General features: G+C 44.2%; 1 protein-coding gene across 10 annotated transcripts in view; it reads right to left on the bottom strand.

The window, feature by feature from the left end:
- The window catches only part of rab27b (RAB27B, member RAS oncogene family), a 214,341-nt gene that overhangs the window by 29,491 nt on the left and 157,620 nt on the right, over positions 1-27,230 (bottom strand). For 6 of the 10 annotated variants that reach the window (XM_068030700.1, XM_068030732.1, XM_068030715.1 and 3 more), the window contains 3 exons: positions 17,044-17,083; positions 5,879-5,971; positions 133-304 (listed from right to left, as the gene is read on the bottom strand). In XM_068030700.1, coding sequence (XP_067886801.1) covers positions 133-304; positions 5,879-5,913 — 207 coding nt within the window. In that variant the 5' untranslated portion in view covers positions 5,914-5,971; positions 17,044-17,083. Of the gene's footprint in view, positions 1-132; positions 305-5,878; positions 5,972-16,324; positions 16,349-17,043; positions 17,084-27,230 lie in introns of those variants that run through there. The other 4 variants (XM_068030754.1, XM_068030742.1, XM_068030760.1 and 1 more) reach the window with 2 other exon arrangements.

Raw genomic sequence — 27,230 nt, 5'->3', positions numbered from 1 at the left:
TAAAATTAAAATAAATTTTTCAAAGCAAGTTTAATTTTGTTCGCAGTATTTTCCCTCATTAGTCCATATTTGGTCATTATGAATGGTGATAGACTACGGCTAGAATGGTTAAAACAATAGGCAAGCACTCACCAGTCTCTTTTCCCGAAAGTCAATTCCGACTGTGGTGATAAACTTGGGGTTGAACTTATTATCTGTGTATCTGTACAGAAACGTGGTCTTACCGACCCCTGAGTCCCCGAGAGCCAGGAACTTGATCAGATAATCATAGTCCCCATCAGTCGCAGTGCTATTCCCGCTGACCCTGTAAAAACCAGGTCAGAAAGAACAGGGCATGAGAAACAAAATTCCAGAGTACAGCAGAGTACCTTCACTCTTTAGGTCGCATCCTTATAGCTGTGATAAACAAATACTCAAGTTTCAAATGGCCACAAGTATACAAAGCCACTGGATGTTACTCACCTGAGCAACTAAAGAGTTTTAACCAAAACATTTTATGATATCCGTGCAAATCTCAAAATAGATATCAATAGAATGTGCCTTGATCCAATAGTATTCTTAATCCTCTTAAAGTAGTAGTGCAATTTAAACACAACCCTAGCATTTAACTGTAACTTATTACAAATAATACAACTGCTCCACTTCTTGTCAACATTTTCCATTATAAATTCTTATGCTGACATTCATAATGGAAACTATCGGTTAAATCTCTTACTTTTTGATTAGACTCCCTCACCAGTGAAGGCGTTGCAGTATCGTGCCTCAGTTTTGCATTCCAGCTGCTCAGCCTACATTGCAAAAACCTGCTAAGCTCTATGCCTTTGCTTCCCAAATAGCTGTAATTTTTTGTGATTTAACTATAATTACATCTGCATGTCCTGATTCACTTATCCCCAGCCCTCTGACCCTACCTGACCTTCTCAATACATTCCCTGATTTTAACTTGAGCCACCCAGTGAGTTTGGGGCACATTCAGGCCAGATGTCCAATTTAAACCTCGGCTGATGTTACACTTCATTGTTCAGGAAAATTGAGCTGGATGTAAACCAGACATCTGACTCAAACACACCCTGTTCTCACCAGATACATTAAGTTAAAATTAGGGCTTCAATTATTCTTGACTCCCTGGCCTGGCGATGGACCTGGTAAAGGGTGTCATTTCCGTCCATCATGTGGGTACCATCCCCATCGCAGTTATATGATGGGCAGCTATTTGCATATGGGAGGCGGGGGATCCCCCCCAATCATGTGGCGGGGTGGGAGTCTAGTCCTTGATTACAGTTTCAGATGACTCCCGAGCAGGTGTTGGCGCCATATTTAGAGGCCTGCCAGCCCTGCATTCACTCCTGCCTTGGATTCATTGTCAGCTTGGTGCAGCCTACAACTTTGACTTGTTCCTGTAACGCCACCCCCACCCTCCATCCCAGAGGAAAGCACAAGACAATGGCCGAGACAACAGACAAGACACAGGGTGGCCCCACAGTTCAGTGATGCCTCCCTGAAGATTCTCCTCCAGGTGGCAAGGGAAAATCAGGAGGTTCTCTACCCCCGCAATGGCAAGAAGAGGTCCTCCCACTTGACCAAGCAAGCCTGGGTGGAGATCACAGAGGAGGTTAGCAGCCTCAGTGCAACTGGGTCCAGTGCAGGAAGATGGTCAACAACTTCCTGCATTCTGCCAAGGTGAGTGCTCCATATTAATTGCCTTTCTGAGCATTGCATGTGACTACGTGAGTTGCACAACATGGGGAGGGTAGCAGCGCTTGGTGTTTGCTGAGTGGCTAGGGTTTTGTCTATTGCTGGCCAAAGGCCACCTTCCTTCATAGATCACCCCATTAACTCTCCTGAGAGTGAGTGCCGGCATGAGAGACATCAGATTCCGGGGGTGAGGGGCTGAAATGAGCAGAACTATCATACTGATCTCTGTGCCATTCTCTACCATCGCCATCCTTCCTCTTGCAAGACAAGGGAGCCCTTAATAGGAGGGTGATGTCCCCGACAGGCAGAGGAATCCCAGATCTACGTTCACACAACTTCGCCAAGGAAGAGGCCTTGGAGCTGACGGGTACCCAGGGCGGCCGCTCAAAGTTGAACGGGGAGATTGAAGTCCCTGCGCAAGAGAGTGAGGGTTGTCTCCCGTCGGCATGCACATTAATGTTTTAGACCCACATAACACTTGGCTGGCATCAGGAAAACTGCACAGCCTAACCCACGTATGTTTGTGTCCTCTCATGCAAGTAGCCATTTGCAGGGGTCCACAACTCAGGCATGTGAGAGCATAGTTTCCTCCATCAAGAGGCTGGCGACCCTCAAGAAGAGCCAGATCCCACAGATCCGCACAGACCTACAAACCATCGCCCTGACCATGAGTTCAACGCAGGAGTGGCAAGGTGAGAGAAGGAACAGGGGCCCGGAGGCTTCTGCAGCTCCTGGTCCTTCTCTGGTGAGTAGGGAGACTCAAGAAAGCCATCCACATCTGTAGACCCCCCTCAGAGTGCTCCAAGTATGGACACTGGCTCCTCAGCCCCTTTGCCAGTAAGCCCAGTTCCAGCAGCTGCGACACCTGAGGAGAGTCCTGCACCAGTGCAGGACACCATCAGGCAGCTATGGCCTTCCAGGCCTCAGGCAGCCAGAGGACACCCACCAAAGACATCACAGGCCAAGGAGCAGCCTGATAAGCAGCCTGCCTCCAGCTCAGCTGCTGCTGCCGAGATTATAATGCAAAGGAGCACCCACAAACGTATTAAGGAGAGCACATAGCCACACTTTCGGTCTCACGGGTGTATCATACTTGTTTTGTGTTAAATAATTAAAAGATCCTTTGTTCAAATAAATAGGCTTCATTGTCTGACAGCCAAGTGGCATTATACCTTAATTGTGAGCTGCTGACCTTCCCCTTCCCCCTTCAGGCTATGCCAATGTGACCACAGTCCTCAAGATGTTTCCTCTTTTGGGAAAATCTAGAACAAGGGTCACAATTTAAAAATAAGGGGTCGCCCATTTAACACAGAGATGCGGGGAATTTTTTTCTCTGAGGGTCGTGAGTCTTTGGAACTCTCTTCCTCAAAAGGTGGTGAAAGCAGAGTCTTTGAATATTTTTTAAGTAGAGGTAGACAGATTCTTGATAAGCAAGGGGGTGAAGTTTATTGGGGGTAGGCGGGAATGCGGAGTTGAGGTTACAATCAGATCAGCCACGATCTTATTAAATGGCGGAGCAGGCTCGAGGGGCTGAGTGGCCTACTCCTACTCCTAATTTGTATGCTCCTATGTATGTTCGTATTAACATGCCAGTTTGATGAAAGCCCTCATTAACATATGCTTTCCCATGGGCACTAGCGCACATTGCATCTGCTTGCAAGACAGGGACCACAAATGGAAAGGATGCAACAGAGTTTAAGGACTCAGGTGAGCGTTTACTTCACTCTCTATGAATGGACACCAGAATGGCTGTAAACAAGTCATTATAAGGTTGTCTCTTGCCTGCTTCGCTTGTAGCTCTGGCCTCCTGCCTTGGTACCTGAGGATTTTTTAAAATTATTTATTCATTCATCGGATGTGGGTGTCACTGGCTAGACCAGTATTTATTGTCCATTCCTAATTGCCCCTTGAAAAGGTGGTGGTGAGCTGACTTCTTAAATTGCTGCAGTCCTTGGGGTGTAGGTACACCCACAATGCTGTTAGGAAGGGAGTTCCAGGTTTTTGACGTAGCAACAGTGAAGGAGTGGCGATATAGTTCCAAGTTAGGATGGTGAATAACTTGGAAGGGGTGTTCCCACGCATCTGTTGCCCTTGTCCTTCTAGGTGGTAGAGGTCTCGGGTTTGGAAGATGCTGTTGAAGGAGCTTTGGCGAGTTACTGTAGTGCATCTTGTAGATGGTATACACTGCTGCCACTGTGGTAGAGGAAGTGAATGTTTAAGGTGGTGGATGGGGTGCTGGTCAGGCAGGCTGCTTTGTCCTGGATGGTGCTGAGCTTCTAGAGTGTTGTTGGAGCTGCACCCATCCAGGCAAGTGAAGAGTATTCCAACACACTCCTGACTTGTGCCTTGTAGATGGCGGACAGGCTTTGGGGAGTCAAGAACTGAGTTACTCATTGCAGAATTCCCAGCCTCTGACCTGCTCTTGTAGCCGCAGTTTTTATAAGACTAATCAGGTTAAGTTTCTGGTCAATGGTAACCCGAGGATTTTGATAGTGGGGGATTCAGCGATGGAAATATTGCTTAATGTTGTATTCATTCATTACAATGTCACCTGCCTAGTGCCTTGCTTGTGCTGCAAAATGGGACAATATATCTTTATTAAAATTTGGCTCCATGAAGTTTAACAAATGCATATCTACTAGCAGATGATAAGGGAATTTCAAAGGTGTGTTTTAGTTCTGGTAGTTTGTGCCACAACAATGATGACAATGTATCACTCCATTGTTAAGTCAATGCCTGGTGTGATGGACATGGTAGTGGTGCGGCAGACTAATTTCAGTGCAACATGGCCATTCTGTATGATTTTTGTGTCGAGTTTCATGTCAACAGATGTAAAATCACTTTGAAATTTGAGGTTGGCAAAAAACATTGCATCAGATGTTTGAGTGAAGAACAAGGAATTGAATTAATTATTGTGTTCAATTCCAAGTTTTTCTTTTTGAAGGGAATGAATTGGGCAGGTCGCAGGGTGTCATTTAAACATTTAATTATGGAATAAGATCAAAAAAGAGCAGACAGAGGCTGCCTATGGGAGAAATATCAAAGTATTGTGCCTGTACTACAATTACCCTCTCGTCTCATGGTGTAAATCCTGGGGCTCAGTTTCCTCAGGGGATTTGTCCACTCCTCCACTCTCATTTTGACATAAGAGCTGTTGAATGCCCAATTTTCCGGCTTTTCCATAACTCTTCTGAAAACATTGGACGGAAGAGCAGAGTAACCCCCAACAGAAATTCACATTCTAGCTCTCTTTACTTACACATCATTGTAGAAGCATCTTAAAGTACTTCATTGGCTGTGAAGTGCTTTGGAAAACAAAATGAACATATATGAAAAGTATTCGTTTTCAATTGTTTAAATACACAGTTTCGACATAGGAATATTGATTCGTTCTTTGGATATGGGCATTGCTGACGAAGCCAGCATTTGTTGCCCATCTCTAATTGTCCTTTAGAAGGTGGTGGTGAGCTGTGTAGGTGCACCCACAGTGCTGTTAGGAAGGGAGCTCCAGGATTTTGACCCAGCGAGAGTGAAGGTATGGCGATAATAGTTCCAAGTCAGGATGGTGTGTGGCTTGAAGGGTAACTTCAGGTGGGGGTGTTCCCATGCATCTGCTGCCCTTGTCCTTCTAGGTGTTAGAGGTCGCAGGTTTGGAAGGTGCTGTCGAAGGAACCTTAGTGCGTTGAGATTTAATATTAGCTTGGCTGCGCTGGTTCAGTATTCTGGCAGGTGTATCACAATATTGCTGTTGGTGCTCCTATTAAGTGGGCCTCTAGGAAAGTGGCTCGGAGTACCCATTTTCCCCATTTCCCCAACTGGGTTTCGGTGCAAATGACAATTTCAAAGCTAATAGTAGGGTCTTCAGAGTGCAGGGACTTACAGCTCCAATTAGGTGGGTATGTGGAACATGAGCATACACTTCCAGGAGCTTCTACTTTGATTGAAGCAAGCTACATGTTTACACTTGTCCAATTAACATTACTCTGCTAAACAGTGTGTATATTTCGTTGAATGCAATAGGTTAATTACACTGAGCGAAAGCAAAGCTCAAAAACAAACTCCATCCCTACTTTCAATTTTCACTGCTGTCTATACAGAATTCTTTTTTCAAACACTTTTATAAATGTGCTATTTATTTTCATATTGCCTACTAGCTCCCTAGGTCTTTCTGAGAGGAACTTACTCAGTTGTCTGAAAATTTTTGGGGCGGCTGGTCATCACGAATAGATCAGTTCCACCTCACAGCCTGGAAGCAGAGGTTCCTCCAAGAGTAAATCTAAAATGATATTCCACAGAACAAAAAGGTGAATAAAGATGAAAAGCTGTGTTCCTTTGCAACAAATTAAGTACCACGCAGTTAAAATGTGCATTTCGTGAATTCCAACAAAATACTCAGGTCTTAACTTATTCTTAACACAATAAGCACCAGACATACAACACATGCGATGGTAATAAATTGATACAATACAAGGGATGGTGAGTTCCTTTGTACGGTGAGGTTTTGCATTCTTACTCAACAGTAGAAGCAGAAAAGTACAATGATGCTGACACCAGGTTTAAATATAAATAAGGTCTGAATGAAAAAATACATCTTCAGCAGCAGAAAGGATGGGTTCAATATTTACACCACAGAAGCAGACCACTTTGCCCAATAGGTCTGTATCATATATGGACGGCACAGTGGCGCAGTGGTTAGCACCGCAGCCTCACAGCTCCAGAGACCCGGGTTCGATTCTGGGTACTGCCTGTGCGGAGTTTGCAAGTTCTCCCTGTGTCTGCGTGGGTTTTCGCCGGGTGCTCCGGTTTCCTCCCACATCCAAAGACTTGCAGGTGATAGGTAAATTGGCCATTGTAAATTACCCCTAGTGTAGGTAGGAGAGAGGGAATATGGGATTACTGTAGGGTTAGTATAGATGGGTGGTTGTTGGTCGGCACAGACTCGGTGGGCCGAAGGGCCTGTTTCAGTGCTGTATCTCTAAATAAATAAATAAATAAATCAGTGTTAATACTCCACACAAGCGTCCACTCACCCCTCTTCATCTAACCCTGGCAACAATTTCTTGGAGCAGCACCTTCTAAAGCCAACCAGAGAGCAGGCTATACTAGATCTAGCACTGTGCAATGAGACAGGATTAATTAATGACCTCATAGTGAAGGCGCCCCTAGGTAGCAGTGATCATAATATGATTGAATTTCACATTCAGTTTGAGGGAGAGAAGGTCGAATCTAAGACTAGTGTTTTAAGCTTAAATAAGGGCAATTATGAGGGCATGAAGGCAAAGCTGGTTAAAGTAAACTTGCAAATTAGGTTAAGGGATGGGTCAGTAGAGATGCAGTGGCAGACATTTAAGGAGATATTTCAGAATACTCAGAAAAGATACATTCCATAGAATCATAGAAAATTTAAGACACAGTGAGAAAGAAAGACTCTAGGGAAAGGATTCTCCATCCGTGGCTAACTAAGGAAGTTAAAGGTAGTATCGAATTGAAAGCATAAGCATATAATTCCACGAAGATGAGTGGCAGGACAGAAGATTGGGCAGAACATAAAGAATAGCAAAGACTGACAAAAAGATTAATAAGGAGGAAGAAATCAGAGCACAAGAGAAAGAAAGCTAGAAAAATAAAACAGACAGTAAGAGTTTCCACAGGTCCACAATTATTTAAAAAGGAAATGAGTAAGTAAAGTGAGTGTTGGTCCACCTGGAAAACTTCCCGGCTTGGGCTGATAAGTGACAAGTAACATTCGTGCCACACAACTGTTAGAGAAACTTCCAAGCCTGTTTGTGAAGAAGACACTGAGACTAGGATGCTTTGGTGGAGATTGTTTATTGCTTGCCATAGAACTTACTTCTGCTCTCCAAACAACACCCCCAGCCAGTGCTGGCAGGCTGTTCTTTATATATACATACTTGAATACAATTAACTAATTAACACCCAACACCTGCTCACCCTATTATCTTGAACTACCACGCATTTATCATCCGTTAACAGAACTTCAGACCCTCACACAAGTGCTAGGCAATGATGATCTTCAATAAGAGAGAATCCAACCATCTACCCTGGACATTCAACAGCATTACCATCACTGAATCCCCCACATGGGGGTACCACTGACCAGAACTGGAGCAGCCACACAAATACTGTGGCTACAAGAGCAGGTCAGAGGCTGGAAATTCTGCAACAGGTAACCCACCTGCTGACTCCCCAAACCCTGTCCACCATCTACAAGGCCAAAGTCAGGAATGTGATGGAATACGCTCCACTTGCCTGGATGGGCGCAGCTCCACCAACACTCTGGAAACTCAACACCATCCAGGACAAAGCAGCCCGCTTGATTGTCACCCCATTCACCACCTTCAACATTCACTCCCTTCACCACTGCCGCACAGTGCAGCAGTGTGTACCACCTACAAGATACACTAAGGCTCACCAAGGCTCCTTCGGCAGCACCTTCCAAATCTGCAACCTCTTCCACCTAGAAAGACAACAGCAGCATGGGAACACCACCACCTGTAAGTTCCCCTTCACGCCACACACCATCCTGACTTGGAGCTATATTGCAGTATATATGGTCGCGTAGTGGTAATGTCACTGGACTAGTAGTCCAGAGGCCAAGACTAATGCCCTAGGGTCACAGGTTCAAGTACCATTACTACCACAGCAGGTGGTGGAATTTAAATTCAACTAATTAAAAAAATCTACAGTTGAGAGCTAGTTGGAGTAATGGTGTCATTATGCTATCATTGTTTGGTGTAAAAACCCATCTGGTTCATTAATGTATTCCTAGATCCAAGTCATTTATATATATCAAAAAAACAGTGGTCCTAGCACTGACCGTTGGCGAACACCACTGTCTAGCATCCTCCAGTCTGAAAAGCAACCATTTACAACGATTCCATGTTTTTTGTCCTTGAGCCAATTTTTTATCCAATTGCACGCTGACCCTCTTATTCCATGAGCCTCAATTTTGTTAACAAGACTTTTGTGTTGTTCTTTATCAAATGCATTCCTAAAATCATATTGACAACATCCACTGCATTCCCTTCATCAAACTTCTCAATTAGATTGGTCAAGCATGATCTGCCTTTTACAAATCCATGCTGGCTCTCCTTAATTAACTCTAACCTCTCCAAGTGCCTGTTGATTTTTTCCCTGATTATTGTTTCTAAAACCTTACCACTACTGATGTTAAACCAACTGGCCTGTAGTTGCTAGGACTGTCCTTATAAGGGTGTCACATTTGCCACTCTCCAATCCTCTGGCACCCCCCCCATATGCAGGGAAGATTGGAAGATTATCGTAAGCCCTTCTACTATCTACACCCCTACTTCCTTTAGCAACCTGGGATGAAAGCCATCAGGACCAGGTGACTTATTTACCTTAAGCATAGCCAGCCTTTCCAGTGCCTCCTCCCTCTTAATTTTTACCCTATCCATTGCCTCTACTCTGATTGCTTCTACCGATAATTTGTCAGATTCCTCTTCCTTAGTAATCACTGATACACAGTACTCATTAAGTATTTTAGCCTTGCCCTGTGCCTCTAAACGTATATTACCCTCTTTGTTCCTAATAGGTCCCACTCCACCACTTACTAGACTTTTAGGTTCCCTTTTATGTTGACTGCCATTTTATTCTCATATTCTTTCTTTGCCAGTCTTATTTTCCTCTTCATCTCCCCTCTCAACTTACTGTATTTGACCTGGTTCTCACTTGAAGAATTCACCTGACGTGCATCATACTCCCTCTTTTTTTGATTCAACTCTATCTCCTTCATCATTCAAGGAGCCCTGTTTTTGGTTCCCCTACCTTTTGCCCTTGTTGGTATTTACCTAGCCTGTACCTAAAGCATCTCTTCCTTAAAGACAACCCATTGTTTGATTACAGCTTTTCTTGTCAGTCTTTGCTTCCATTTTATCCTAGCTAGATCCCTTCTCATCACATTGAAATTAGTCCTCTTCCAATCTCGCCATTCTATCTTATCTCGTTCCTTGCTTTTGTACATTATGAGTCTAAACCTTATGATAAGATGATCACTCTTGCCCAAGTGCTCCCCCACAGACACTTGGTCCTCTTGGCCCACCTCCTTCCCCAGCACCAGATCCAGCAATGCCTCTTTTCTATAATAAAAGCAAAATACTGCAGAGGCTGGAAATCTGAAATAAAAGCAAGAAATGCTGGAAATGCTCAACAGGTCTGGCAGCATCTGTGGAGAGAGAAGCAGAGTTAACGTTTCAGGTCAGTGACCCTTCATCAGAACTGATGCGGTTCTGATGAAGGGTCACTGACCTGAAACATTAACTCTGCTTCTCTCTACACAGATGCTGCCAGACCTGTTGAGCATTTCCAGCATTTCTTGTTTTTATGCCTGTTTTCTAGTTGGGCTGTGAACATATTGATTAAGGAAGTTCTCCTGAACACATTTCAGAAATTCCTCCCCCTCTTTTTCCTTTATTCTAACATTATCCCAGTTGATATTTGGGTAATTAAAGTCCCTCAATATCGCCACTCCATCGTTCTTGCACATTTATGTGATTTCCCTGCAGATTTGCTCCTCCAAGCCTCTCTCACTATTTGAAGGTCTATAGAATACCCTTAGAAGCATGATCATATCCTTTTTGCCAATGAAGAACCTAGCATAGCTCTGGTAATTAACAGCTGGACCTGATTATCATATTATAATTCCGCTTCCCACCTGACAGCCGGAGAAATTGTCAGTGTGACTGGCTCCCAAGCAGGAAAAGCAGTGGCAGGAGGCTGCAGGCCTTTGGGACTGTGTCTGGAAATTGTGAGGTGGGTAGGCTACAGATTGTGGCTTGTGGGGAGGGGGAGAGTGGGGAGTGGTTTTGATCATGGGAGGGGGTAAGGCTGCAGATCAGTGCTTGGTAAGTGTTACGACCATGTGAGAAAGAGGTCTAGGGTTCCCTTTCAGCCCTCACCTGGTCTTACTGTAACAGGGTCTTGTTTTTAAACACATCGTGTTTTTAGCTCCCCCTTGTTCACCGCTTTCCAATTATAAGAAATGAGTACAAAAAGGCTTTCTTAAGCTTAAAGAAGAAAAGTGAAATTTATTAAAACTTAAACTCTAATTTGGTTAATGCCTGCGGATACACGCTGCGCCCCACGCTGGCATGCATACGCGGTACACACATGCAAATAGAGACAGAAAAGAGCAGAAGAAAAATAGTGTAGAGGTTTGAGGCAATCTCTGAAGAGGGGCTTTTGTTACTGTGCTTCGAGCTCACTGTAGTTCTTGCTTGTAGGTAGATCGTGCTTTTCATTGGTGCTCAGTATTCTTCTTAAACCTTGTTCACTGTAGGAGACTTTTCTCTCTCAGGGTTCATGTCTCTTCAATGGATTCCAAGGCTGTTGAGAGAGATGACAGCAGACAGGAGAGGCTTAGGCAAGCCAGCCATGAGAGGTCTTTTCAGTCTAGGGGCAAACAGCTTTCTGAGTTCCAATGCTCTGTGGCAAGTTAAAAAAAACCCTGCAACAGTCAGTTAGTCATATGACTAAACTGGTCTGACCATGTCTGTTTGTGTATTCGGCCATCTTAGCAGTCAACCTGGAATGCTAGCTCCTCCACCTTCAACGTCTGGTAATCAAAAGTCTATTGTGGATTGAATGTATCAGGGAATGGTCTGTTGTCTCTTTTAAGCACTGTCTGTAAATATGCAAATATCCTTCCAGTCAAGGGTCTGGTGTTGTTTTCTTTTAAAAAGCAAATTCTTTCTTTACTCCAGTCAGAGTTTAAAAATCAATGTTAATGTGGTGAAATCAATGTGCCTCATTCTTGGGGGTGGGGATCTGCATGACAGTAAGGTTTGAGGGAGGAGGCAGATTGGTGATTTTGACAGTGGCTTGAATCAGGCTATAATCGGTAAAATGTTGGCCTGACGTCTTCCTTGAATGTTGGGGAAATATTTCCGCTCCTCCTCTCCCACAAGGAGTGCTGTATAAGATTTTTTGGAGCCGGAAGGTCTTGCCTTCCTTTTACTGCCTGGCTTCCCAAGCACTGGGAAACCGATGCAGCAATGGTTAAATTTAAAATAGACTTTCAACTGCACGGTGGAAGCCTGATTTAAATATATGAATGAGTGTCCCGCCTCACCAAGATTGGGTGGTTGGATGCTATGCTACTTGCCACAGTAAAAATGCTGGCAGTCACGCACGCATCAAATTGGGTTTTGCATTTTTTAGTGTTTAATCCCCACCCCAATCTCTTCTCACCTGTTGTGTGATGGGTTAATTTCAAGAGCGATGTTATAAATTATCCTTTTTAATAATCATTCATTCAAAGTAGCTGTTGATGTGTACAGAGATTCCAGGTGAGTTGGAACGTCAACATTCAGCTTGCAGAGTTTGAAAAATATGATCTAGGAACACTTCATGCTTGTATATGGAACTGTAAATAAGGGAATTGATTTTCTCCACTTCAAAGTCTATGATTATGTGGTTGTTAGTCATTGTAATGAGGCCTACCATGAACACCACACGACAGTTCCACTGTATTCATATCAGCTCCTGCACTGATCTGCCTCTTGTTGCTATTTCATTCAAGAATTTCCATACATAATTCCACCAGTTTCAACCTTCCAAACCCTCATTGTCTACTGAGACTCATTGGATTGCTTAATGATACTCATGTCAATATGTTTTGTCTGACTACGATCCTGTCAAATGCTTTGGGATGTTTAACTATGTTAAATATGCTATATAAATGCAAGTTGTTATAATCTTCAGCTACATCACAGATGTACTGACGATTGCAATCTTCTCACTTAACATGATCTATTATTGGTACAGATTACTTCAGTATTGACCACTTTGTCTCTCCCATTTATTTCTCCAACATCATCCTTTTGCATCTTATTGCAACATCTTGGGTTGAATTTTATGAATGCGCTGCAAATCGCGGCAGCATGCTCTCATCTGCACCAAGGCCTTGCCTCTGCCGATAAAATGCAGTGGGGCCTTCTCGGCATCGGAGGTCATGACGGGCCTCTCCTGGAAGAATTTTCTGGGCCCCCTCACCACGACACCGAACACCGGAGGACTCATAAAATTCAGCCTATTTGCTTATTTCTTATTTCACTGGCCTCTCTGTCTACATCTGGGTCTAGTTCTCAGAACTATAAAGGACTATCAACTAGCCCCATGCACGTCCCATTTCATATTCCAATATGTATCTCATGGTGCAATCTATTGATAACTCAGATGGAAGAGAGGCATTATTTTTTCCTTCCCTTTGACAGGAAGTCTGAAAGCTTGCATAAATTTAAAATGCAAACAGAGACTACTTAAATAATATGGCAGCAGTTGCTTTGTTGTAGTGGACCCACCAGTCAGAATGCTTTATGGTGCAAAAGTGCACACAATGATCCATGATTTTTGCTGAGATTGTTAAGTGGTAGAAAAATTATAAAGGCTCATGGCTTTCTTCGCAATCAAGTGATATTTCATGCATCATTACCAGAAGATAATATTACTAACACAGATTGCTTTAGGATTTTATTATTTAAAAACAAAAGCTTCTTCGGGGTGATCATAACTACTTTTCTTGATATGGTGTAATTGACAAACTCATGACTGTTCACCATTACAGTAGGGCATAATTACATTATGGATGTTTAATAAAATACTACCACAACATGAGGAATGAGCAATTCCATTATCAGATCACCCCATATAGTACTGTTCCACCCTAAATATCTGAACTTTTTAATCTCTTCTGTCAGAGAATCAAGCATTTCCAGGGTACTGGGAAGTCGTGACAATGCTGTAACATTTATTTCCACAATCCTGTCCCAGTGCAACACCAGGCTGTAAACCTGGGTCAGTGCCAAATTGTCTTTCTGTGATAGGCAGAAAAAGCTGAAGAATTAAACAAAGTGTTTTTTTTTGTTTCAAAAGACATGAACTTCAAAAACTATGTAATATAGAATCATAGAACGTTTACAGCACAGAAAGAGGCCACTTGGCCCATCGGGACTGTGTAAGCCGAAAAACGTTCCACCCATTCTACTCCCACCTTCCAGCATTTGGTCCGAAGCGCTGCAGATTACAGTACTTAAGGTGCATATCCAGGCTCCTTTTGAATGAGTTGAGGGTTTCCACCTCATCTACTCTTTCAGGCAGTGAGTTCCAGACCCCCACCACCCTCTGGGTGAAAAAACATTTCCTCACCTCCCCTCTAATCTTTCCACCAGTCACTTTAAAGCTATGCCCCCTCGTCACTGACCTCTCTGCTAAGGTGAATAGGCCCTTCACACCCACTCTGTCCAGGCCCCTCAAAGTTTTGTACATTTCAATCAGATCTCCCCTTAGCCTTCTCTGTTCCAAGGAGAACAACCCCAGCCTTTCCAATCTTTCCTCATTGTTGCATTTTTCCAGTCCTGGCAACATCCTCGTAAATCTCCTCTGTACCCTCTCTAGTGCAATTACATCCTTTCTGTAATGAGGTGACCAGAACTGCACACAGTACTCAAGTTGTGTCCTAACCAATGATTTATCCAGTTCCAGCATAACCTCCCTGCTTTAGATTCTATACCTTGGCTAATAAAGGAAAGGATTTTATATGCCTTCTTAACCACCTTATTGACCTGTCCTTCTACCTTCAGGGATCTGTGGACATATACTCCAATGTCCCTCACTTCCTCAACACCTCTCAGTATTTTCCCATTAAGCCTTATATAAACCTTATATGAAAACTAGGAGATATGCTGAAAATTGAGTGGTGATGGGGCCTCAGAGATAAAAGATTACAAAAAATTATGACATATGGATCAAAATAGTTGGCATATGGCTTGTCATAACATAAACTGCAAGTGTACCCAACATTTTATTACTTTAGTTACTGGGGGGAAATCTACAGAACACTAAAGCACCATTTGTTGTGTGTAGTGCAGTAGTGGGGTCTTTTCTGAAGATATGATTTTGAGTGCATTGCTGGCATAGAATAAACTGTGTTACATTTGGCTTGATGCCATGACATTCAAAAAATGTGCCATCCCTCTCAAAACATATATTCCTCATATTGCTTTCCACAAAAAGATACTGAGATTAATCTCTGCATTTCATAACTCACTACCACATATAGACTACATGAACTGTGCACACATTCTCCGTACTTCAGATTCACCCATGATATACAGCAGCAGGCTACAACATGACATGTTCTCAGATCAATGGTTCAAATAATCTGCATGACTGCCAATCATAATCAGTACCACCCAGATTTATCAGTGACTGGGGGTTATACACCACCAGCAAAGTGGACAAGGAGAGCTACTGGACAGCTTCTCTAGAACACTGCAGCCAAAGAAACTTCATCATGCAACCCATTCAGTTCTGCAAGACCTAAAATGTTGAGACTAGGCTTAGGGGGAGATCTAATTCCAGTTTTATTTGGGCGCATTATCCAATATTTTAAAACACAACCACTCCAACTTTTTTTTTAAAATGTGGTTATGTCCATAAAAGTATGCACTTATAAAATATAAAAATGATTCTGGAAATACAAAGCAGGTCAGCCAGCATGTGAAAATATTATAAAATTTCATTTTATATCGATTATGGCAATTCTGTGGTTATGTTACTGGACTAGTAATCCAGAAGCCTGGTAAATCCAGAGAAAGTGAGTTCTATTCCCACTATGGCAGTTTAAGAATTTGAATTCAGTTTAGAAAGAAAAGGCTGATATAATGAAATTGTCACGATTCACATTAGAAACCTAAGTGGTTCACTAATGTCCTTTAGGGAAGGAAACCTGTTGTCCTTACCTGATCTAGCCAATATGTAACTCCAGTCCCACATCAATGTAGTTGACTCTTAACCACCATCTGAAATAGCCAGGTAGGCCACTTAGTTGCATCAAGCAATGAATAACACTGCAGCAGTTGAAGGACAAGGCTCACCACCACCTTCTCAGGGCAACTGGGATGGGCAATAGTAATGCCCACATCTCAAGAATGAATTAAAAAATACAGCTAGCATGCCAACAGCCTATCATGCTGACTTTTTTTTTCATTCTTGGGATGTGAGTGTCACTGGATAGGCCAATAATTATTACCCATCCCTAATTTCCCTTGAGAAGGTGGTGAGCCACTTTCTTCAACCACTGCGGTCTATGTGGTCTAGGTACACCCACAGTGCTTCTGTCCTGTAACAGTTTGACACAGCTGAGTGGTTTGCTACACCATTTCAGAGGGCAGAGAGTCAATCACATTGCTGTAGATCTGGAGTCATATGTAGACCAGACTAGATAATATCCTGAAGGATATTAGTGAATGAGATGGGTTTTAAGAACAATCCATTATCATTATTAATAACACTAACTTTTTAAGCTCCACATTTATTAATTGAATTTAAATTCCCCCAGCTGTCGTGGCAGGATTTGAACTCAGGTCTCCAGATCATTAGCCCTGTTATCAGGATTACTAGTCCAGTAATATTACCAGCATGCCACTGTCCCCTCTGTCTGCTGTATAAGTGTATGATTTTCAGCTTTTTTCTCAGATTTCTAGCACAAGCAATTTTGCCTTTTTATTTTACATGCAGATATAAAATTTCAGATTAAATTAGATAAATTTGCATTACTGTAAACATATTAGCGTATCAGGACTCTTACTGGGATTTAAAGTCCACCTTCCTATAGAGGGCGAGCTTCCTGAATTTCAACCGAGTAATCTAGAGCAGAAAGCACTATTACAACCTCTACTGGAAAACCAGATAAAAGACAGACAAAATACACAGAAACAAGGGGGAAAAAACTACAATGCAGAATGTTATAATAGAAATGGGAACAAAAAGGCAAACCAAAAACTAATATGTAAATCCTTATTACAGGAAAATGCTTGATCTTATTTCTACTGAGCCGAATCTATACTTGTGTGACTGCTCCAGTTACAGGACAGTCTGGTCCTGACTGAGCCCTGTACTTTTGCATGGAGTAAGATAAAAACAAGTTAGGACTTGACAGAATTCAAAGTGCTTTGACTGGCATTCAGATTCTGCCCAATGTTTTAAAAACAAATTGTGTAGTTTTCTCCTACACCAGGAAGATCAATACTTGAGAATGCTTTGGGTGTGAAATGGTTAGTGGAGGCACCAAAAATAAGCACACAGCAGTCAGTAAATCTTGTAAAGACAAGTGCAAGCATTCCTGAATTAGCAGACTCAGATCTACTGCTCACTAAATCACTTAAGTGTAAATGTTAGATTAATAGAAACATTATTTTATGAAATAAGTTCACTTAACAGTCCATCCAAGCACCAGTACAAAAACATACTGGGCATCTGACCAGAAGCATAAACATTTTTAAGGATATTTTTAAGACAAAGACTTACTGACTGTGTCCAGGAACACGCTATCTTTTCTCCTGTAGATCTGTAGGTAAGAGAAATGTCAGTGAAGGCTCCACCTCTGTGCAGTGAACAGTATCTGACTTTGCACTGTGGGGAGGCGTGGCTTCCAGCAGCAATTTGAGAAACTCACCTCAGGCCAAATTTTTTAATGTGTATATACATTTGGCAGGCTTACCTGCATGCAGAAAATCAAGTCCCAAATTAACATTTCTATGAGATATTTAGGTAATGTGGCCCATTCTGTCCCTCCTCCACTCCAAAAATAAATTGAGAAACCAGGTGCTTGGAATATGAGTTCACAGGTTTTATCATTGGGAACTTGGAAATACAGAACTTGGTACTTTTGATACAAATCAGGAGATCTCACATGGTATTGTTTGAGAGAGGCAAATGCTTCTTACTTTTTTATTGTTCTATCTTCTTACCTTGGAGTTATTTACAGGCTTATAAGGGTTTGGCGGACTTCATGTGGGCGGTGGGAGGAGTGGGGGGAATAGTTGCGCCACTCACCCCACACCCCCCGAAGTTCCTAGAGGAACTGTGCCATTTTGAGGACCAAGTCTCATTTGCATCATCCCAGCAAACTGCAAGCACTGTTCACGTGGAGATCAAAGGCAGGAGGAAAGAGCCCTGTAGGATGCTCTGGAGGTGTAATGCCCTCAGTTGTAGCACTTCTGAAATGAAATACTTCTTCATTGTGATGCCAAAGTTGTGTGTTATACAAAAGACTGTTCATTTTTATAGGTTTTTGCAATTCACATTATAAAGCTCTAATTACCATCAGCAGCTGAATCTTGTGTTATTTCAATAGGTGATCAAACAGTAGCAGTATAATTGTCATTGAATAAAATGACTGCATACTTAATCAATGCAAAGAAAATTAAGGAAAAATATTTTATGAAGAAATAGAGTCAAAAAAAGTTCCAATTCAGGAGACAGGCATAAAACTAAAGTTACTTCTAGATCTAAAACAATAATGCACAACTTTTGAAAAAGATGTTAGAAACCTAAACAAATGAATATGGTCTTCATTTTTTTATTCAAATCCCAGTTTATTATTTTTCAGTATTTTTGTGGCTTTGTGAATTGTCCATGAAGTGAAACTGCCATAAAGAACAAAGAACAGTACAGCACAGGAACAGGCCATTCGGCCCTCCAAGCCTGCGCCGATCTTGATGCCTGCCTAAACTAAAACCTTCTGCACTTCCGGGGCCCATATCCCTCTATTCCCTTCCTATTCATATATTTGTCAAGCTGTCTCTTAAACTTTGCTATCGTATCTGCTTCCACCACCTCCCCTGGCAGCAAGTTCCAGGCACTCACAACCCTCTGTGTAAAAAACTTGCCTCGCACATTCCCTCTAAATTTTGCCCCTCTCAACTTAAACCTATGTCCCCTAGTAACTGATTCTTCCACCCTGAGAAAAAGCTTCTGACTATCCACTCTGTCTATGCCGCTCATAACTTTGTAAACTTCTATCATGTCGCCCCTCTACCTCCGTCGTTCCAGTGAAAACAATCCGAGTTTATCCAACCTCTCCTCATAGCTAATGCCCTCCAGACCAGGCAACATCCTGGTAAACCTCCTCTGTACCCTCTCCAAAGCCTCCACGTCCTTCTGGTAGTGTGGCGACCAGAATTGCACGCAATATTCTAAGTGTGGCCTAACTAAGGTTCTGTACAGCTGCAACATGACTTGCCAATTTTTATACTCTATGCCCCGACCGATGAAGGCAAGCATGCCGTATGCCTTCTTGACTACCTTATCCACCTGCGTTGCCACTTTCAGTGACCTGTGGACCTGTATGCCCAGATCTCTCTACCTGTCAATACTCCTAAGGGTTCTGCCATTTACTGTATACTTCCCACCTGCATTAGACCTTCCATGATGACAATTTTTGAAATGCAGAATAATGAAAAGAATAAATGAAATTGAGGAAAGCAAAACCTAACTACATTTTTTTCCTAAGGCTAAAGCCAAACTACAACAATAAGTTCCAGAACAAAAGTGTGGGCTTAAATTTTTATCATATTTCTTTTGCAATTGTAGCCTAGAAATTGTTTTTGGCTTTGTTAGTGGACAAATGCTTGACTCATTTTCTGTCTGTTATTTAAAATAGGCATTAAAATCGAAGACAGAGTAATACAGGAGAAGGTCCACTCATATCGTCATCAGAAATTTCTAGGCTTATAGCTAACAACTCAGATAAATTTCACGATAAAGTGGCAAAACTGAAATGACTTTCAGGACTAATTAATCGCAATTCTACCTGCAAAATGATTTGAATTCATTTTGAATCCATTGCCCTGCCAAGTAGGGTTTATTTTTTAATTGCTCAATAATGTTACTCACTATACTTTTGCTAATTTGTTTTCAGGAGTGGACCACATTCCTAATATGCTCATGTATGTTCTCCCAAGACCTCTGTGAACAGATTGGAGCTTTAAGGGGATGAACAAGTGAGATTGTACAAATTAAGGATTATGGTCTCCAGTACCCTGGTATTGTATCGGATGCTTAATATCACATTAGCAATGCTTATAAGTTAAAACTTGTGCACAGCCAGCAAATTATTGTAAAAGCATTGTAGTCAAGAAGCAAAATATTATTGTAATATACAGTATCTGTAACGAGAAAATATACTAATGCTTTGGCTGCTTATCCTTGAAAATTAAAAGGGTACTCTTGGCACATTAACCTATCTTCCTTTCTGAGGAAAGGTAAGGTACTACATATTTTCAAGTTCTTTCTTTACAGATTCTGACAGACTTGCTGTGTATTTCCAACTTTCTCTTCATGTTCCATATTTCCAGCATTGTAGTTTTCATTCATGGGCTGAATTTTATTCGAGCGCACGCTGTGCGTCAAGCCGCCCTCCTCATATTACGTGGGGAGAAGCGGGACATTCGGCGCAGCAAGCGAGTTCTTGACAGCCCTATTTTAAGTGCCCCAGCACCTGCTTCCTGACAGCTGTCAAAGAATACTTACCTGACTGCTGAACAGTGGAGCTGCTGTCAATCTGGCAGCAAAGCAGAAAGTGCTGCAGAAATCCAGCAGGTCAGGCAGCATCTGTGGAGAGAGAAGCAGAGTTAACTTGTCCAAGTTCACAGACTTGAAAGTTAACTCTGCTTCTCTCTCCACAGATGCTCCTGACCTGCTGAGTAGATCCAGCACTTTTTGTTTTGCTGCCACATACTTACCTGCTGTGTCCCAGTGTCCTGTGAAGTGTGATCCTCTTCAACCACTCAAGTGTAACATTCCTTCTTGTAGGCGTGCCGCACCTGGGTGAATAATCTTCGATGTGCACATTCCAGGACGTGAGACTTAAATATACCATAAAAGGTATTCCAGAGGTTTACAGAGAACACACTGACACAAATGGGAATGCACGGGTGTCACAGCAATGTAAATACATCTTTCACTAAATGTTCCTCACCAACATGTGTGCCCTTTTCTCTGTGTGAATGATGTGTGCCAGCATGTAGCACCAAAGTCACATCCCTTTGCACCGTTGGCCCTTCAGGAGAGCCAACGTATGCAATAACATCATTGCCATGCCACCACTACTCATGAGCATCTACACGGATACAGTGACATGGACATTGGCTCAGTCAGCTGCTGCCTCTAATGGCTTACACAGGGATGCTGCAGATGTAGACTGGTGCACAGCAGGTGAGCGAGAGTGATGTGTGGCTTGCAGAGCTCATGTTGGTTCCTATGGAGCTGAGAACCTTTGTCTGATAAGCCACTGCCGTACATCCCTAGCTCACTGCTAGCCCTGTGTGCAGAGCCTGGGTGCCATATTCCCTCCCATGCGTCTTTCATGTTGTAGGTCCTCAGCATCCTCATAGTCCGAGGAGGAATCCTGTTGACGTCTCTCCTCATAATGCCAGGTCTGGGCCCTATTGGGTGCGTAGTTGTGCAGAGCAGCAAAGGAGTTGGCCTTTTCGGCCCGTAGTACAAGGCATCACCCTATCCATACAGGCATTGGAAGCACTCTTTCAGCATGCCGATCTCCTGCTCAATGGTGGCTCTTGTAGCCTAGTGGCTGGCATTGTATCTCTCCTCTGCAGCAGTGCTGGGGTCTCTCACTGGCGTTGGTAGCCATGTCTGCAAAGAACAGTCCTTATCTCCAAGAAGCCACCCCTCCATCTGAGCCAGTTTAGTGAACAGAGGTGGCAGCCGGGACTGGCGCAAGACCCAGGTGTCATGACAGCTGCCTGAGAAGCGGTCACACATTCGCTGCAAGCATCTGCGGTGATCACATACCAGCTTCACCTAGATTGAGAGGGCTCCTTTAATGGTGACGTCTGCAGGTGGTGGCCTGGCAGTAGGCCTGATGGCCATATGAGTGCAATTTATGAACATTACAACCTCTGGTTCTCCAGCAATGGTGCCAGAACCAATGGCCCTCTGGACCTGGCTGTGAGAGCCCATCCTGAAGCGGACATACTCACTGGCCCTCCGGTGCAGGGCATTGGTGACCTCCCTGATGCAGCGGTGCACTACCAACTGTGTGACCCCACAAAGGTCTCTGGAGGGCCCCTAAAAAGCTGCAGAGGCATCAGGCTTGAGAACCGCTGCCACTATGAGGAACAACGGCATGGGATGTCCACCGGAGCCCATGGGATGCAGGTCATCCTTGAGTAGGGCACAGAGACGTGTCAGCACCCTCTCTCTGTGCGCAATCGCCTCTGACACTGGTGCTCTGACATCCGATGGCATGTCATGTGGGGCTTGTAGATACATGGCAATTGTAATGGCAAGCTCCCCTTGGGGGCTGCTGCTCACGACTGGAGGCCCCTACGTGAATCGCACCTGCCTGTTGATATTGCCTCTGCTGCATACGGATCCTCACGTGCAGAGGATCACACAATGTAGGATGAGCCATACCTATTTCCATATGATAAATAAAGTTGAACCCTGCATGTATTCGAAGGTTCCTAACAGGGCATGGATTGGTGTTGACGGGTACATCAGCTGCTTTCCTGGATCAACTATGTGGCGTGCCAGGCATCGCCCATCTTGGCCAACACTTAGAGTGGCACAGCATGACCATATCAAGATCCTACCAGCTGAATCAATCGCCCCCACCATCCATATACCCTTAATGCTCCTGCCCTTTCTGGCACCCTCCCCACACACAGGGTGCCTAGTCTGCCATTGCTTCCTCACAAACACGAACAAACATGGAGGGTACACTGTTAATGGAGGGAAGGTACACAGTACCTCCCTTCATGCCAGCAGAGCTTTCCCTCAAGTAATCCCAGATCCCCTCCCTTTAAGAATGCAGAGTGAGACCCCTCTGTATCCCCCCACCTTCCCGAATTCAGAGTGGGATCCCTGTAATCCCCCCCTCTCTCCTCCCTTTAAGAATGCAGAGTGAGACCCCTGAAAAGGAACATCTTTTGCTGCAAAACCTTTTGCTTCTGTGGACCCACCGGCTTTTCAAATCATGAACAGGACGGAACGTGACAGCCGCCCGTTCAGCGAAAAATCTGGAGGTGTCCATGGAGAGGCAGTGGGCTGCATAATCTGCAAAGGCGAGTACCATTTCCCAAATGCTAATTGTGGTGTCACCACCGTGTGGCAGGGTGGACCACACCGAGGTCCCCCCGCCGCCGGTAATTTGTGGTGGTCCCTTCTCGACGGCACGGGTCGAGGTGGGCCTCTCTCCGCAGAATTTTACCGGCCCCCACGCCACGACCCACAGTGTCGAGGGGCCGGTAATATTCAGCCCATTTTTTTGGCAAAGCATTATGATTGTCTATTAAAATGATCTGTGTAAATGGGTTCAATTGATAACTGGATACATTTCTAGAGCCAAGTGGTGAAAAGACAGATATGTACGATCAAAATATGGGTTTATTGGACACACTGGCCTTTTCTTGTTCCTAAAAATTAAATCAATATCTCGGGGAATTCCCAATTTCCAAAGGTGATGGGTCTCTACATTTAATTTAGTTAAAAGTGCATATTTTTTAATTGCAAATGAAATAGTAATTGAGCAGAGCGTTTGCAACTGAGCCATTGACTAGGTTAGAATACTGGAGAAAGTTGGAGTCTAAAAATTTTCTGATCAAAGTTAATACAAGTGCACAATTGGGAAGGCAATCTTCTGAGTGGCATCAGAAGGCTAGTGCCAATTATCGCCCCTTCAAAAGAAAACGATTTGAACAATAGTCACAGTTGGTTCCATAGACCAATACCTACGATCTTTAGAGAGGACATTTGTCAGCACAAATGCAACAGGAGGTCCTTGTACACTCATGAGCACGTATGACATTGAACTATTTTGAAGGGGTGACATTGAAAATCTAATCTTTCTTTCTGACATGCACCTGAGGTGCTGGTTTTTGTCAGTTTTTCATGCTTCCTTTTTTACCTGCTTAGCCCCATCCTTTCACACTTTATGGGCAGAATTTTGAGCTCCCACTGGAGCTGGAAACGGAAGCATCTCCAGGCCAATTACAGGGGCGGCTCCATGAAAATTGGGGCTGGTCACTGTTTCCCACTACCACCACGCTCCCCCCGCACCGGGCCAGGTTCTGGGTCCCAAAACAGTCCCGATCTCTGTTTCCCACCCCTGGAGGGAAAATCCTGCCCCACTTCACATATACGCTTTAATGCTTTGATTGTTCTTATTATCCTCGCTGTTGTCTCATACTCATATCACTTCTGCCATTAGACCAGCTCCTGTTTTCCACTTAAAATATTTTATGGCTCATTCTACTTTTCCTTTATGTGTTTTTCCCCTACCACTTATCCTGTTCCTCTTCCTTTTAAAAAGTTGTTCATCTGTAATAGTTTTCAGTTCTGATAAAGATGTCACACACTTAAAACATTGAGCCAGATTCTCCTGCAGACTTATGCCATTGTAATAGGATATCTATGTTGGAGAGCCTGATTTACAGTGCATGAAGACTCAGCAAAGTATTGTGTAAGCGAATTATGTCACATCGTCATGTCCTGGGATGTTTGCATGCTCTGCCAGTTTCCTCACAGAAACAGTGAACAGTTAATTAACACAGCTTTTTTTTTATTCATTCATGGGATGTGGGTGTCACTGGCTATGCCAGCATCTATTGTCCATCCCTAATTGCCCTTGAGAAGGTGGTGGTGAGCTGCCTTCTTGAACCGCTGCAGTCCATATGAGGTACATACACCCACAGTGCTGGTAGGGAGTTCCAGGATTTTGACCCAGTGACAGTGAAGGAACGGCGATATAGTTCTAAGTCAGGATGGTGTGTGACTTGGACGGGAAGTTGCAGGTGATGTTCCCATACATCTGCTGCTCTTGTCCTTCGAGGTGGTAGAGGTTGCGGGTTTGGAAGGTGCTGTCTAAGGAGCCTTGGTGCATTGCTGCAGTGCATCTTGTAGATGGTACACACTGCTGCCACTGTGCGTAGGTGGTGCAGGGAGTGAATGTTTGTAGATGGGGTGCCAATCAAGCGGGCTGCTTTGTTCTGGATGGTGTCGAGCTGCTTGAGTGTTGTTGGAGCTGCACCCATCCAGGCAAGTGGAGAGTATTCCATCACACTCCTGACTTGTGCCTTGTAGATGGTGGACAGGCTTTGGGGAGTCAGGAAGTGAGTTACTCGCCTCAGGATTCCTAGCCTCTGACCTGCTCTTGTAGCCACAGTATTTATATGGCTACTCCAGTTCAGTTTCTGGTCAATTGTAGCCCCTAGGATGTTGATAGTGGGGGATTCAGTGATGGTAATGCCATTGAATGTCAAGGGGAGATGGTAAGATTCTCTCTTGTTGGAGATGGTCATTGCCTGACACTTGTGTGGCGCAAATGTTACTTGCCACTTATCAGCCCAAGCCTGGATATTGTCCAGGTCTTGCTGCATTTCTACACGGACTTTTCAGTATTTGAGGTGTCGCGGACGGTGCTGAACATTGTGCAATCATCAGCGAACATCCCCACTTCTGATCTTATGATTGAAGGAAGGTCATTGATGAAGCAGCTGAAGATGGTTGGGCCTCGGAAACTACCCGCAGGAACTCCTGCAATGATGTCCTGGAGCTCAGATGCTTGACCTCCAACAAACACAGCCAACTTCCTTTGCGCTAGATGTGACTCTATCCAGCAGAGAGTTTTACCCCTGATCCCATTGACTCCAGTTTTGCTAGGGCTCTTTGATGCCATACTCAGTCAAATGCTGCCTTGATGTCAAGGGCAGTCACTCTCACCTCACCTCTGTTGTTCAGCTCTTGTGTCCATGTTTGAACCAAACCTGTAAAGAGGTCAGCAGCTGAGTGGCCCTGGCGGAACCCAAACTGAGCATCACTGAGCAGGTTATTGCTAAGCAAGTGCTGCTTGATGGCACGGTTGATGCCACCTTCCATCACTTTACTGATGATTGAGAGTAGGCTGATGGTGCGGTAATTGGCTGGGTTGGACTTGTCTTGCTTTTTGTGTACAGGACATACCTGGGCAATTTTCCACTTTGCCGGATAGATGCCAGTGTTGCAGCTATACCGGAACAGCTTGGTTAGGGGTACGGCAATTTCTGGAGCACAAGTCTTCAGTACTATTGTCGGAATATTGTCAGGACTTATAGCCTTTGCAGTATCCAGTACCTTCAGTTGTTTCTTGATATCACGCGGAGTGAATCGAATTGGCTGAAGTCTGGCATCTGTAATGCTGGGGACTTCAGGAGGAGGCTGAGATGGATCATCAACTTGGCACTTCTGGCTGAAGATTGTTGCAAATGCTTCTGCCTTATCTTTCGCACTGATGTGCTGGGCTCCCCCATCATTGAGGATGGGGATATTTGTGGAGCCACCTCCTCCAGTTAGTTGTTTAATTGTCCACCACCATTCACAACTGGATGAGGCAGGACTGCAGAGCTCAGATCTGATCCATTGGTTATGGGATCGCTTAGCTCTGTCTATTGCATGCTGCTTATGCAGTTTGGCATGCAAGTAGTCCTGGGTTGTAGCTTCACCAGGTTGACACCTCATTTTGAGGTATGCCTGGTGCTGATCCTGGCATGCCCTCATGCACTCTTCATTGAACCAGGGTTGGTCTCCTGGCTTGATGGTAATGGCAGAGTGGGGGATAGGCCGGGCCATGAGGTTACAGATTGTGGCTGAGTACAATTCTGCTGCTGCTGATGGCCCACTGCGCCTCATGGATGCCCAGTTTTGCATTGCTAGATCTGTTCGAAATCTATCCCATTTAGCACGGTGATAGTGCCACACAACACGATGGACGGTATCCTCAATGTGAAGGCGGGACTTCGTCTCCACATGGACTGTGCGGTGGTCACTCCTACTAATACAGTCATGGACAGAAGCATCTGCGGCAGGCAAATTGGTGAGGACGAGGTCAAGTATGTTTTTCCCTCGTGTTGGTTCCCCCACCACCTGCCGCAGACCCAGTCTAGCAGCCATGTCCTTTAGTACTCGGCCAGCTCGGTCAGTAGTGGTGCTACAGAGCCACTCTTGGTAATGGACATTGAAGTCCCCCACCCAGAGTACATTTTGTGCCCTTGCCACCCTCAGTGCTTCCTCTAAGTGGTGTTCAACATGGACGAGTACTGACTAATCAGCTGAGGGAGGGCGGTAGGTGGCAATCAGTAGGAGGTTACCTTGCCCATGTTTGACCTGATGACATGAGACTTCATGGGGTCCACAGTCGATGTTCAGGACTCCCAGGGCAACTCCCTCCCTACTGTAGACCACTGTCCTGCCACCTCTGGTGGGTCTGTCCTGCCGGTGGGACAGGACATACCCGGGGATGGTGATTGCAGTGTCTGGGACATTGTCTGTAAGGTATGATTCCGTGAGTATGACTATGTCAGGCTGTTGCCTGACTAGTCTGTGGGACAGGTCTCCCAACTTTGGCACAAGCCCTCAGATGTTAGTAAGGAGGACTTTGCAGGGTCGACAGGGTTGGGTTTGCCGTTGTTGTTTCCGGTGCCTAGGTCGATGCCGAGTGGTCCGTCCGGTTTCATTCCTTTTTATTGACTTTGTAGCGGTTAGGTACAACTGAGTGGCTTGCTAGGTCATTTCAGAGGGCTTGTAAGAGCTAACCACATTGCTCTGCCCCATCACTGTTGATCATAACCTCTATCCCTATTTTGTTTTTTTTTGCTGGTTTGGTTTTTTTCTCTCGTTTCTTTCTTACTTCTTTTAGGTTTTTTCAGATGGCTGCT

Source organism: Heterodontus francisci, chromosome 1, assembly GCF_036365525.1.
Source record: "Heterodontus francisci isolate sHetFra1 chromosome 1, sHetFra1.hap1, whole genome shotgun sequence".
Lineage (NCBI taxonomy): Eukaryota > Metazoa > Chordata > Chondrichthyes > Heterodontiformes > Heterodontidae > Heterodontus > Heterodontus francisci.
Note: the sequence above shows the minus strand (reverse complement) of the source record. Positions and strands in the feature narration are given on the sequence as shown.